Here is a 15,350-nt window from a genome sequence, read left to right on the forward strand (position 1 = left end):
TTATAAAAAAAAAAAAAAAAAATATCTGATGAATTAATGCAAAGAAACTTGGCATCATCCCCCAACAAACACTGTTACTTGTGTTGTGCGCTTTGCAGACCTCCAGAGGATGACTGCGAGCTTCATAGGCATGGCCATATCCATCATCCTGTTCGGCTGGATCATCGGCGTGCTGGGCTGCTGTAAGGAGCATGATCTGATGCAGTATGTCGCTGGACTTCTCTTCCTCATGGGAGGTAAGATGTACTTTACATAAAGAGCACTACCCAGAATCACCACAGAGGGGCAGCAGGGTCTTTATCAATGAAAAGCTGGTGAAATGATGCATCAGAGGAGATGAAATTGGGTTGCTGTGATGTCTGACTGGCTTTTCTCCTCCTCTCTGGCAGGGACATGCTGCATAATCTCTCTCTGCACGTGTGTGGCCGGGATCAACTTTGAACTGTCCCGATATCCTCGCTACATGTTTGGCATACCCGAAGACATCAGTCACGGTTATGGCTGGGCTATGTTCTGTGCGTGGGGAGGACTGGGCCTTACGTTGCTGGCTGGTTTCCTGTGCACACTCGCTCCTTCCCTCTACCCTCCACACAGCCCTGTGGTGCACAAGCCCAGGCAGGAGAACGGCTGTGTCTGACAGGCTGCCGCACATCTAACAGACACCTGTCTCATCCTGAAACAGTGATGAGCCCTGTTCCAGAGACAGTTTTACCCAGGGACTCAGAGCAGAGTGAGCCTTCACACGGCTGGGCACAGAGAAAGCACAGGACACTGGCTCTCGCTCACATGAAAATGAAAAAGAGGTGACATTTGACTGAAGATGATTTCAGTTCCTCTGGTGCTTTTTTTCTGTCCCTCTTTATGAATGAACTGTTCAGTGTTATTGCTTGCTCTTCAAGAGGAGAATAGTTATACAAATTTTCTTCCTGTAAAATCTGCTAGTTTGAGAAGAAAAAAAAGAAAAAGAAACACTGGCAGAAGACCCATAGCACAACTTTGAAATCTGTATTGAAGATCAATCTATGGATGTGTACTGTCACACTTCAAAGGGCAACTGTGTATCATTATGTACCCATTCAAAACAAGATATGTACATGTACTTTTTAAATTGTATGTATGCAGATGCATTTGTGTTTATCCAAGGAAAATATGAGCATTAAGACCAAACTGTGTTTGAGGGAAATGTTTGTTGTTCTTGAGGTCTAACCCCCATCAAAATATTTTTGAAAAATAAAACAGCCATGCAAAACTAAATGTTTTCCTGTGTTAGACACTAAACAGACATCATACAAACGACCTTGTGGTTGTCTTTCCTCTTGCATTACGACATGAGTTTATTGGTATGTCAGCAGGCAGAGAGGCAGCTAAAGGAGTCAAAACCTTTACTGCAGCAGAGCTGTTGGTGTTACAGGCGAATGTTAACAGCAGCCCCTTGCAAATGTCAGTGTTGAATTCTTGAGTCAGTGACCAAAACTGAAGAAAAAAATAAAAAATCCAAATAAAACAGAACAGAAAAAGTGAAGTAACTGTCTGCTGTGAACTATGGTGAAATAAAACCCCCTTTATTAACATCACTGATCCATAAAAAAAAGGAAATCCAGATAACTACAGAGAAAGGTCTTGGATTACACACTTTACAAACATGCTGACAACTGCACAGATTTGCACTTGTATTACGATTGATTTAATAAACTGTTTTTTTGTTTTCCATCGACAACATACATACCAGCCACTGAGCTGTAATTACTTTCCCACAACTTTTATGAGAAATGAGGCCTTTCTGACATGTAATTCGAATGCTGGCTTCACTCGTTTCCTGAGGTTTCTGCGCTCCTTAGCATCTTCTCTTCACTATTGTATTACTCAAATTTTATTGAATATCTTTATAGAGTTGTTATTATATGCAGCTGTAGCCTTGAAAGAAATCCATGCTGCTAAAACATGTTGACCACTGGAGCAAGTTAATGATATAATAAATGGTACACAGAATATTATAAAACACAGAAAATAAGATTATCTGCACTTTCTGACAAGCGGGAAGATGAGTAGCCTGGACAGTTATATTGTTTTAGTGCAGCAGTAATTCGCCTGTGCCTATTGCTCGTATATGAGCTGAACAAACTGCAGAAAGGGAAGAAGCAGTTCTTTACTTAAGCGCAGTGAAATGTATTCATATAAACTCCTTTTGCAGTGTTACGTTGTTGTTGCACTGAACTCTCTCTGGTCACAAAACACCTGCAGCACGAGTCTAATGAGGAGAAAATCCTACACGTCCTGTATGTTCTCACAGATTCAAGGAGTAATGTAACATTGTTGTAGTCTAATTACTCCACATATTCTGGACAAGTTAACACGTCTAATTTTATGAAGTCAAGAGTATGTTTTGAATTTAAAACCTCATTAGGACTGATTGTAGACCGAGCAGTGATAGAAAGTAACCAAGTACATATTTTTTCACTATATTCTATCAAATTACTTGTACAAAATGTAATCAACTAATAAATTATAATGTATTCTGATATATTTATGAATCAATAATTATAATACAGTGATATAGTTCTGAAATAGGTCATTCTGGATAGTGAGTATCTTTACTTTTGGAGTATATTTTAATGTATTTTTAGTATATTTTTGAATGCAGTTCCTTTACTGCATAATGTACTGTGGTACATTATTTCTACTTTTACTAAAAGACACAGCCACTGTGTCTGAGTAAATATATGTACATATGACTGTTAGACCATTTAAATTTTGTTATATTCGTAACATTTGTAAAAGATTCATTCTACACTTAGCATGAAAGTTTATTCTTCAAACTAATCTGAACTCAAGGTCCCGCTGATGAAGACTGAAAAACCCCAGTGTAACCGGTTGAAATGATTTTGTCAGAATCATAAAGTGTGAGCAAAGACGTCTTTTCCTCAAACAAGGACTGTGAAATAAAAGAGCAGATGTAGCTGAAGGAGGGTAATGGTATTAGTAGTGGTGGTAGGTGGTAGTTAACAGCATTCACTGCAGTGATAATTATAGTAGGACTAGTAGCCAGTATTCAAATCACTCTCATCTTTCTAATAATAACAGCGCTACAGAGGCATGTGGTTTTGGGGCTTTGTGCTCTGCACGGAGAAGGATGACTCTGTTCTCAGGTCAACTCTGGTCTGCATTCCTGACCTTTCTTTGTTTGTCCTTAAGATATGTCAGAGGAGAATACATTCTTCTAACAGCAGGCTCAACACTCAGACCTCCCTGCTTCTCAGCATCAGGGGCCTGAAGCTAAACTACAGAAAAAATATTTTTCTATAGGTGGAATTAATGATTTAGGCCAAAAAAGACATTAAGTATGATGGGCTGATTGTCTGGAGCTTTCGTTCGCCGCGCTACCTTTATTTACACAGCGGAAAATTTAACCAAATCTTTTAATCAAATCGTCTGAGCCCTGAGCAGTGCCCCTGGAAATTAAGCACCATATAGACATATAGGGTTTCTCTGCACATGGAGCTCCTGCAGCGCAGCGCTCTGCCGAGCTACAGAGAGCTGTTTTTAAAAAGGGGTCCTCCAGGGGAAGCTGGACTGTGAGGAAAACCAGACAGAGGAAATCACACCCAGTTGCGCCCATAGCCGCCCATCTGGCTCCCTCACATCTGCAGAGACATTATCTCTGTAAAATGTTGGCATGCTTATGGCAGTTACTTTGTGGTTGATGCAAACGTTGGCTACAAGAAAAGCATTTTAAATGGTAGTTAAAGATAGAAAATAAACACATGACTACCAAAGGCATTCAAAATATTAAGTTTAAGGCACTGCAAATAGATTAGAGAGTGTGTGTGTGTGTGTGTGTGTGTGTGTACGAGAGATCCTGGAGGGAAGAATTAATGTCTTTCAGGAATTCCAAACTACTTTCCTCCCATAAACAGTGAGTCTGAAATAAGATGTGCTATGTCAACACAAAAGCAGAGCATTTTGATAATGATTTAAACAAGCTATGTGTTATTTATAAATCTATTTTTAGAAAAATGACACCATCTAAAACAACTCAGAATGTCAGTTCAAAAACATTTCATATCAACCACGAACTCAAAAGACTGACAGACAAAAGAATAGATGATAATGACAGCGGCTGCCTTCGGACAAACATATTTCATACTTGAGCAGATGATTTCCAGATGGAAGTGGGAGGATCCGACAGACCTCAGAAGCCAATTAACCAGGGCCACTTGAAGGGACAGTCGAATCTGCCACTTGTAGTGCCAAAAAATAAGCATGGTGACATGAAGACATGACAACGGTGGAGGGTCGCTTTCCACTGCTAAGATCAAATGTTCAGATTTCAAAGGTTTTTATGTTTATGTAAACCTCAAGCTTCAAAAGATGGAGGTGGTTTTACAATAGAGCACTGTGTGACTGTTGTAGCCTACGTCTCAGGACCAACACGCTATGGAAAACACATGAATTTCACACGAAAACCAAAATTTGCTCGAAAGAAGAAGGCAAAGTTAGGATATGTGATGAAAATTAAGTATTTATTTGCTTAGTTATAATACCCTATAATCGGAAACATCATACTTTAAACCATACACACAGAAAGTTGGCCAGTTTATTGATCCAGAAGCCAATAAATCCAACTTTTGTTTTCATAGCCTACTTTCTACTGAATAAAATTCTTCCACAGAAGTGGCACAGAGGGTTCCTAGCAGACATAGCTAATTTATGTTCACATTTCCTTTCTCCCTCCTGACTCAGAGGAATGTGTTGATGTTTTTGTTAGAGCTCCCTTTTAACGGCACAAGTTCCAAGGAATGGGGATAACCACAAGGTCAGAGATATTCAAATACTTGGGAAGGGTATTCATAAGCCACAATGCACTTTCCAGTTGTTTGTTGAACTGGAGGGTCCGGTCTCTATCTCTCTCACACACACACACATTAAGCTATCTTAACCCCACTATGAGCCAAAGTTAAGATACTCAGTCTTCAGACGGCTCAGTCTGGTGCCATGACTGCGAATAATGAGCGCGAGGAGCTCATGTTTATCTTTAAGTCCCAGAGAGATGTCCGTAGTTTCCCTCAGAGCGTCCCTGATGTCACTCACTTGCTTCACTACATGGCCGTTCAGCTGCTGCTCCTCTCTCAGCTCAGTTTCTTGACTTTGTTTAAACTTCACCTCCAGCTCCAGCAGAGACTTGTCCACGTTTGAAAACGCCTCGCTGATCTGGGAGATCTCCCGCTGGAGGAACTTGCCGTAGCTGTCCTCTCCGTCCAGGTCGTGCGCCACAGTCCGGCCGATGCCCTCTAGCAGCCGCGCCGCGTCCTCCGCCTGCAGCTTGGTGATGACGAAGTCGTCCCGCACCACGGAGTCGCGCTCCTCGGAGGCACCACATGGATACACATCCGAGAATTTAAACAGCATTTGGCACTGCTCCGGGTCTTCCGTCTCGTCGTAGTCCCCGTCCGGGACAAAGAAGTGATGGAAAGTGCCATTGGAGATCTCCGGCTGGAGGGGCCCGGTGTAGACTGCCGAGCAAACCGGCCAAGATGCGACTATGATGAGCAGCAGTGGGACGGGATCCATCATGTACCTCCTCTCTCTCTTTGACGACCAGCATCTGTACTGGCAGCAGGATCCAGCGCACAGTTTTCATCCCGACTCATGTTACACAGCGCCCCGTCACCTAAAAGGCACAGACCGTCTGTTCGAGTAAGGAGGGCCCCTCGTGGCCCCCAACCACACAGTGTCAGTGCAGAGCCACGAGGCTGCTTTCCAACAATAGTCACACGAAACAATATGACTAAGTTTATACTGTTACACTAGGACTATTATTAGCCCATATCTTATATATATATATATATATATTGACTACATAATGTTGAAGCAGGATTCACAACATAAACTGACAGTTTGGCTTATGTGTGCAAAATCATAATTTCACCTCTCTCATCCAGTCCTATTTCAAGACGGATTTGTTTTATTCCAGTTTGCTTTGTTGTTTGTTTTACAGCATTTATCAGTAACTTACTAACTTATGTAGCCTGTCAATCAAATTAGGAGCAATTTCAGGGTTTACTCTTGTGTTTTGTGCATAATCAGCAGCTCAATTTGCATTTTTTCCTCTACACTTTGTTCTTGTGTTTCTCCTACCAGAAACCTTTTCTGAGCTTTTATAAAAGCCTCATTAATGTCAGTCACTGTATAAAAACAATAAGAAAAAATTAAAGTAGTAAACCAAAGTCTCAAGTCGTGGCAAGTCCAAGAGTCTTTGCTAAAGTCACAAACACCTTTAAGTACTAATAATTAAACACTTAATCTCTGCCTGGATACAATCCTCTCTGCCACAAACACCAACCCCTTCTCACAAGTGTACAGTCTTGCCTAACCCTGATCACATAACAGAACAAAACAATAATAATTTCCCTAATGGTAAAATAAAACTAATAAACATTTTCAGAATCCATGTGTCAACATTTACACTGTCAAAAAAAAAACAAAAAAATTTAATGGAACAATTAAATTGATTATTTCAGTTCCCAACGAATAAGTCATGCCAAAAAACTATGCATGCAATAAAGGAGAAAATGGCCTAGGAGTACGCAGGAATGAGGTTTGGATGTGTATCTTTAAACAACAGATTGAGTGCATGTTAAGAAAGTGCAGATCCATTGCAATTGCATTCCCAGACTGTGAGAGTTAGGGCAGAGTAGTTAGAGCTCAATCTGATGACTTCAGTCAGGTGATTACATTACTCCACTGAGGGAGTGTCCCCTGGGATATGATCCCCTCTACTGCACATCCTGTCTTGGATAATTACATCATCAGTAGGTGGTCTCAGATACGGCTCTCAGCATGTCAATGGTATACTCACACAAACTGGAAACATATGGCGGGCTGCAAACACTGGGCTGGAAGCTGCCCAGTTTTGTTTGATCCATCCATCTATATCGTATACTGTATCTGGAGCAGCAGGGGGTTTGTGTTTTTGTTGCTACAAAACACGGTTGAGATGAGACACACTGATTTTTCAAAAATAACACATAACAGACCGGATTATTTGCCAAAAAAATTGAAGAATGGAAAATACAAAATGTGCTTGGTCACACTGCTACTGGCTGGAGTGCTGGCTGCGCATGTTCCCTCCCTCACCTTCCTCGACTGAGACCAACAAGCAGATTAGAGCAGGGGGATAAAAAAAAGGGTTTACTTTCCCCGAGAGACGGGACACAGGTTGGCAAGCGGTAAGCAGTCAGCAGAGGTAAACAAAACAAAACCAAAAGGGTTCAAGCAGGCAGGTAAAAATATATTTAAAAAAACTAGCTGTGATCAAAGATAAAAAAACAGAAAGGCAGATACAAGAAAACACGTTTGGAACAGGCAGCTAAATTCAAGCCCAGTTGTCCTCGACTCAACTCTTGTTGTATAGACCTACGTCTTGAACACTATAACTAGGAGGCAGGCTGCTTTAAATACAACCTGAATTGTATTTGTATTCAAATACAATCTGAACTGTATTTAAAGCAGTGATCTTTTTTTTTCCAGGGTTAAACACAACACTGACGTACACCGACAACACATCCAGCAGACACTCAGTAACATTATCATGAATTTGGAGTTGTGTTTCTGTCCACATGATCAATGAAAGTCCAATACTTGCTCTCTTTTTAGATCTATTTTTGGTCTCTCCAACTCCTGAAAATTTTCTGTGGGTTTGTCACTATGAACAACCACTTTTACATTGCACACAGATCTATTGTTAATATAGAAATATTGATTATTGCAGGTTTAAAATGTATTTTTCAGCATTACTGAACAGAACTTATATTACTCTGGACCTTGAACTGACGCTGATATTCTCTCTGCTGATGGAGTTAAACCTTTTCCACTCTATATTTGTCACAGACACACGTTGCACTTTCTATGTGATTTATTTTTAAAGTCTGAGTCACGACTCAACAGTAGCTCATGACAGATTTTAAAGGTGTCACCAAGGGGTCAGCACTTAAAAGAAAAAGTCAGTGTCATGGCATCTGCAGCACAATAGTGCAGTCATAACATTCAGTATGAAGTTATGGAAATATTTAACAATTGCACTTTAGAGCAACGGTGGGAAACCCAGTAAATGCATGTGTTTTGTATTTACCTCTCTAACTTTGGGTCACCAGAGAAAAGCTTTTTAGACAAAAAAGTTGTTTGTTTGAAAACTACTGTTGCACTGCTGAATGAACGATACAAGCAAAGATAGTTTGAGGCTTCCCAGCATGCAGCTTTCCCTGTTCCTTCATAAGTTACACACCTGAATAAATACACTGTCATAAACACTGATGGAGTAAACTGACCAGCTCGCCAAGACAGAGCGGGTTACTGCAGGGCAAAGCTGTCTGAAGGCAGATGTAGCAACAGATGCAACAACAAATATAATTTAGCGGAGTTGCGAGGGATGTTCTTGTTGATCCTCTACTGTATACTGTTGTGTGTGTGTGTGTGTGTGTGTGTGTGTTTGTGTGTGTGTGCGCGTGTGTTCGTGTGTACACAGAGGACTGAGGGCTTTAGTTTGGACAGATGCCTTTCAGATGGTGGTGATGGGTTTCCTCTCAGTGCTGATCTGAGAGAGCAAGAGAGTCGAGTGCCTGCAGGCTGTGTGGGAGGCTGCAGAGACTGACTCACAGTGAATCTTAATGACCTCATGCTCATCACAACCAGAAGAATCAGTTAGATTTAATAATTCACAAGACAGAGGTTTTGGCTAGATATCAGCCGTGAATCTGGGTTAATTTATGTAGCCCTTCATTACAGCAAGCTCTTAAAGGAATTAAGACATTTACATATGGCTAATCAACAATCACATTATTAACCTTCTTAAAACACCTTTCATGGTGTTTTTTATATAATGCAAGACATAACACGAGCGAAACAAGCAGTCAACGCCATGACTGAGTATTTCCACCTTGGAACTGCAGTGAACCCATGGATGCAATGACAGTCTCATAAACACAGATTCATTCAGCCAGGGTTTCATACATCACACACCTAAGGAACCAATCCCGTCAACTTGTGGAGACCGGGGTGGGCAAAATAAACCTGAAGCATTGTCAGTACAGAGAGCGAGAGTTAGCATTAGCACAGCTACTAACACTGTGTCAGCCACTGCCAGATACAAGCTAACAAATAACTAGCTTACCTTTCTGATACCTCTTCTAGTTACAGATCTTGGTGCACAACAAACTCCTCACTCTGCAACAAACTCCTGGGTCTGGGTCTGACAAAGGCTCAAACATGTGGCAGAGTCTCTGCTGTTTCCTCTGCCAACCATCTTGATAGGCACTGAAGTTTCACCTGTGCAAGCAGCGGTGGTGGGCGGGGCTTAAAGCCTCGTGATTTCTCAATGAGGAAGTAAGTGTAGATGTGCTTCCAGCCCCACTTTTCCACTTTCCTCCCACTTTTTATGTGGGAAAACCTTAAACCTTAAAACATGTCTGGAGAGGAATTTTAATATCAGTGTAGTTTAGATATTCCTGCAGAAAATTTAACAAATATTGACAGATCACTTCATAAAGAGCAGTGTGAAGTGTATTAAAAATACATCCATGAAGAGATTCAATGAAGCAGAGGAAGTAATTATTCCATTGTCAGAAGTCTCATTAGACCGTAATGCAATACTGCCACAAGACATACCATTTGGTGCTATTTTTCACCTATATTTCCCCTTTATAATCACCGCCACAGACATTTTTGTTCTCTCTTCCTACACCTATAGACAACAGCTGACTGATGACACTTTCATGAGCCCGCGTGCTCAACAATGTTTAAAAGCAATAAGGTCACAAACTTTCTGGAAAGTGAGTGCATCAAATCCACAGGACACAAAGTCACTGACGGTCACAGATGTATATCCAAAGGTGAAAGAAATATTCCATCATGCCCCTGACAGTGTTATTAAAGGGAACAGTGTTGATGACAAATAACCTCTGCCCTCAGCTTTGACACCTCTCTGGATCCCCTCCAGTAGAAGCACATCCTATCAGCCCATAATCCTGAGATACAGCTCCTACCAGACTCAGGCCCTGACTCTGCTCTTCCAGTGACAATAACTACGTGAAGAAGGACTGTTTGTTGGAAATTTAGAAAACAGTGTTTGTTAAAACGTAATTATTTGTCGCTCAATTATCAGCGTTCTGTCGCTCAGCCTCCTCACTCTGCTCATCATACTGTCTTGTGTTATGTTGTCTGCTCTCCGGATGTCTTTTTCCCATGTGCACAACCTTTGTGTAACCCTTTTTCAGCCCCCAAGCAAGCATTTTGACATAGCATGAAGTGCTTTTGTTTTGTTGCTGTATAACTAATGATTTCCAGTTCCCTGTCTCATCGGATGATGCTGTTCCCAGGTTTTCCTTCACTGTAGTTTTCAGTGGATCTCTACACAATTCTTCATTTAAACTGACGATACTGATGACCACGCAAACCAGTTAATTATTCATCATCACACTCAGAACTGTGACCTATCAGGGCCGCCAGCAACTAACCAAAATGTGTTATTTACAGATTAATTTGTGCTGCAGACCACAAAGTTAAGGTGAACAAGCAGATCCAATATGTCAAATTTTATAGTGTGATGCTGGATGTTGGATCGGTTTGCAGGTGGAGCACCCTGCATATAAATGAAAAATAGCACAAAATTATGATTTACAAAGTTTTCATAGTAGATTATGTCTAGTCTGTGCAGAATTAATGAAATTGACCCAGTGCTCAGATGTCGGTTTGTTCATCCATCCAGCTCTGCAAAGTAATTTGAGGCTGCAGCTTCTCAGGGCAGGACGCTTTACTCTGGTCAACTCATCTGTCACTGCTGTTACTCACGCCTCATATCTGAATCTCACCCCTCTTTCATCCCTGCTGTATCTTCACCAGCTGTTACGCAAAAAGCATTATAGCAAAAAGTATTCAAACTTTCATACAATTTCATTGCTTGAAATGGCTCAGTTGCATTCTCAAAAAATGCTTTATTCAGTAGGCACAAATCTTAAAATACTACAATAACTACATCAACAGTTTATGGCGCATATATCCTCCCCTTTTCCTGCTCTGTATAATTTAAACAAGGCTTTCCAGGTGTGCTCTCAGTTCAGATGCTTAAAACTCATCATGAATAGACCTCAGCACATAAGAGGAGCCAGTAAAAGCTTTAACCTAGTGAACTGATAAGAAACACGCTGACAGCCTGTGAACGGGGACGCACCTTTGAAAAAGACTTGACAAGAGTCCACAGCCTTGTGTCTGTCTCTGTGTGGCTGTACTTACACACAGTGGTGATGTGAGCTAAATGCTAATGTCAGTATGCTCACAATGGCAATGCTAACATGCTGTTTAGCAGGTATAATGTTTACCATCTTAGTTTAGCATGTTGACACTTGCTGATCTGCAACGCAAAAAGCGGAATGTCCCTGAGTTTACAGGTATAAAGTAAAACAGCAACAACGTCAGCAGGATTCAACCTCTGGAGACTATGAATGTCTGCACACACCGTCATGACCGTCAGTCTGATAGTTGTTGAGATATTTCAGTGTGGACCAAAGTGGAGGACCCACCAACGCACTGTCAGTGCTGTCCCTGCAGCCACGCCTCCTGCATGGCTAAACAAATAACTACTCAAATGAAAGCATTGGAAAGTGTTTTCATGAAGCCTATTTTGTCTTTAGCACCAACAGTTATTTGACATAACAGATCTCACTGAATACACTTTAAAGAACAGTAAAGAGCTTGTTGTACAATGCTGCAAACAGTTTCCTGTACTCGGCTAGCTGTGTGCTCTCGTGATTTGTGGACGTCAGTGTTGTGACTCCTTGGGCCCCTGCTGGTCATTCTTGGCTCCGTTCATACCTCAGCACTGTTGGATTTATGGCCACAGTCTCAGTGGGCCCAGTGATTACCTTCCTAACCTGCGCTGTAAATCTGTGCTGTATGAATAATATCAGCAACCTGGAGGTCCTCGGAGAGACCAAGAACTAATGTCTGCAGTCTGCACGAGTCTTATATACGAGGCTGGGCTGGAATTGTGTCTGCTTTGGAAAACCGCTCTTCACAAAATGTGAATAATGCAGCTTCTGTTTTGTTGGTAAACAGACCCACAGGTTTAACTCTGGTGCCTCGCACAAAACATCCAACTGCTGCAGCTACAGGCGACTGAGCTGAACTGAAACCAGAGCATCTTTCTTCTCTTTTTTAATAGGAAACACAAATATGAAAAAGCTGCTTCCCCACCCGTTTTCACTAGACACTGCTGCCTAACATTAACATTAAGTGTGTGTGTGTGTGTGTTAGTGTGTGTAAGATCATCTGCTTAATCAATGACAGTAAAAGCAGGTGTGTATCATTACCTCTAGCACTGATTGACTGATTGCTGTGAGACGATGTTAAAACTGTTCTGCAGTTCTGTCTTGTGGTCCCGTGCAGAGAAATCAGTGTCTAGCTGTGGGTCCTTGCCATGTGTCTGTGGGCTGTTAGCAGTTCCTTCCCCGAAATTCCCCATAAAGAGGTAAAATTATGTTGTCAGATAAAGAGAAATTATGTGCAGTATAATGTGTTTTTTATACATAGCTCTGTACTTGGATAACTGAAGAAGGATTTTGAATGCAGGGCTTTTACTTGAGATGAAGTATTTAGATATTGTTGTATTGCCACTTTTACTTGAGTGAAGGATCTAAACTCTTCTTTAGCTCTTGGCTTTTTTCTCTTCTCTCTTCTTTTTTTTTTGCATGGACTTTTCCTATAAAAATGCTTCTTTAATATTCCCTATTTAAGTTTTCCAGTGCCACACAACACCTACCATCCTTTATATGGAGTGGCAGCACCACGAGATAGAAAAGCATAAATCGGTTTCTGCTCTGCTGTGAAACCACAGCTTTTTAGGCCAGTATGGAACGTCTGCTGGTCAAAGAGGTGAAAGGAAATATCCTCGTGTAGGCGTCCAACAGTAAGACAGAATGAAGGAAATAATAAAAGTATTAAGCGTCTGTCATTAGGGCTCAAAACAAACCAGACATTTTGCGTGTTTCTTCTGCAGTGTTTAGATTTCTCTGTAAAAAATGAAGCCTTAACCGACAAGACATGAACGGAAAAGCAGTTAGAGACGAGGGCTGAGCGTCAGTGGCAGTAAACAGTCATAACGTAGTGGGAAAATCCTACAAAACTCAAATAGTGGGTTTGTCATTGAAACACAATCTTTTTAACAATATGTTATATGAAGACTCTCTGGCAAGAAGATTTGTGGTTTGTGATAATAGCAAGGAGGAAAAAAAAAAAAAGAAAACAATTTCTGCACTCGGCCATGCTCTGGTTTGTTCCATAAGCAGATTTAGTTAAACTCATGATCATGATATCAGCGAGGCCCAGAGGCTGCCTGTCTGCCATTTTTACATTGTAACAGAAACAAAAATGAAGAGACCAGATTTGATTTAAAAGATACAATCCATGATTTATTACAGAAAAGAGTGATATCCAAATTATTTCATGTTGTATTATTTTTATACATCTCAATATGTTTTTACATGTAAACAGGAACGAAGTAAACAATGTTATTGATACACTTCATGTCACGACTGATACCATCCTAATGTACAGTTAAATCTATGGTCTAGCGTCACTGTGCTTCCACGTCAAGTCACGTCACTTGCTCAAGCACAATCCTATTAGGAGGCATAGCATAGAACAGAAAGCTTAATCCCCTCTAGACTGCTTTGTTTTCAGATGTGCAAGGTCATGCCATTATTACTTATCGTACAATACCCATATTGTGCTATTGCCGTCAGCAGAAGGCATGAGACACACCTTTCCACCACTGTGCAGCATTTGTATTAGTGAGAAGGTGAGCTAATGCTCTCAGAGAGAAGATAACGAGGAAGAGATGATTAGTAGCTGGGCAAGTCAAACATCCAAGGTCATGTTATGACTCATAAAATTATCCCTATCCCATTAGGTTAAACACTTCAGCTCTTAGAGGGTAAACATAATTCTAACTCCCAGTTGAATGTTCAAACAAAACAGGTCTGAGATTTGTTTTTATCAGACTCTCCTTGGAATGCAGTCGTGGACAGATTGTGTGAATCAGTCTGGCGTCTAAGATATTGTTTATAAAATACTCTTACAGTATAAAATTCTGCCACATCGAGAAACACGTGTCTTGTCCCGACCTCCAAAAATCATCAACACTGAAAAAGGGAGGTGATATGTTTAAGACGCTGTTAACAACTTTACAGAAGTTAGCACTGCTCAAAGCAGGTGTTAGGTCATGCATACTCTACAGTACAAACGTACCAGTACATTTACATCTGTTCAAAGGAAATGTAGCACTCGAGGATAACAACATGCATAGATTTTCAATGTTCACATAGCAGGGAAGATATTCTGAAAACCTGGAGTAGTTTCCTAAATGTTTGAATAAGATTTAAAAACAAACATCTCTCTCTTGTGAGTGAAATGATTATGAATCACGGGGTTGAACATTAAGACTTGAAATCATCTTTTTTTTTTTTGCCTACAACCTGCATCATAAGTCTCCATGATTAACTGTATGATTGTATTCCATGATTTCTGCTCTGCTCTAATACACTCGCTGGGATTATGCAAAAAGAAAATCAAACATGCTTTTAATCGTGAGTTTGCATTAGTCATGCAATGCACTGCAGTGCAAAAATATATATCTAAAAAAGCAGGATACCTTTGATTGCATCTTAGAAAATATGGTAAAAAGTTGATCATCTGCAAACATGTAACACAAAGTAAATAGTATAAAAACATTACATACGTCATAAAATGTATATACAAAGAACTGCGAAATAAGTGAATGAACAAATCCAAATAATGTACAACTCTCTTGCAAAATGAGGGAATCAGTTTCCTCAGTGTTGCGCAGTGCATTCAGGGTAGTGACATTCTTCACCTCCACATGTTACATTATTGTAACTTTCACTTTTACTCTGCATATCTTAACCATCACACATACGATCATATTCACCAGCACATCATCGACATGACCTGTGCTGGGTCAGGGTTTGAGCCGACGTTTAAGTTTTCATCACCTCCCAAATACAACTCCCTCATTAATGCCTCACTTTACACACTCCACAACTTTCCATCTCAACATGAATGATGCAGGAAATCATTGTGATTCTGACTCAGCCTCACAGATGGATGTGTCACTCATGCTGCCTATTTTCCTGAGTTCTCGTCGGGCAAAAACATGCTGCTCTAATCCATGGCATCAGAACTCACCACAATACAAGGCAGCGTCACGACTCTTCGTTTAACGAAACCAAATTTCCCAGTCTCTCATCGATAAAGGTCAGAAATCAGCAGAAACCGCATCTGAC

General features: G+C 40.7%; 2 protein-coding genes across 2 annotated transcripts in view; one reads left to right on the forward strand and one right to left on the reverse strand.

Moving 5' to 3' along the window:
• tmem276a (transmembrane protein 276a) overlaps positions 1 to 1,254 on the forward strand; it is a 2,721-nt gene extending 1,467 nt beyond the window's left edge. The window contains exons 2-3 of the mRNA XM_023422609.2: positions 99 to 236; positions 390 to 1,254. Coding sequence (XP_023278377.1) covers positions 99 to 236; positions 390 to 637 — 386 coding nt within the window. The 3' untranslated portion in view covers positions 638 to 1,254. The remainder of the gene's footprint in view (positions 1 to 98; positions 237 to 389) is intronic.
• A 3,247-nt stretch (positions 1,255 to 4,501) lies between these two features.
• Positions 4,502 to 5,639, reverse strand: fibina (fin bud initiation factor a). Its single transcript, XM_023422608.2, has one exon. The coding sequence runs from the start codon at positions 5,569 to 5,571 to the stop codon at positions 4,942 to 4,944; it is 630 nt and encodes a 209-aa protein (XP_023278376.1). The 5' UTR covers positions 5,572 to 5,639; the 3' UTR covers positions 4,502 to 4,941.
• Between the last annotated feature and the right edge of the window lie 9,711 nt (positions 5,640 to 15,350).

The sequence above is a fragment of the Seriola lalandi genome, unplaced genomic scaffold (genome assembly GCF_002814215.2).
Source record: "Seriola lalandi dorsalis isolate HSWRI2012SDOR001 ecotype SW California unplaced genomic scaffold, Sedor1 jcf7180002054682, whole genome shotgun sequence".
Lineage (NCBI taxonomy): Eukaryota > Metazoa > Chordata > Actinopteri > Carangiformes > Carangidae > Seriola > Seriola lalandi.

Excerpts from the sequence above, each read along its gene's own strand:
- fibina (XM_023422608.2), bottom strand. The coding sequence starts at position 5,571 with ATGATGGATCCCGTCCCACTGCTGCTCATCATAGTCGCATCTTGGCCG.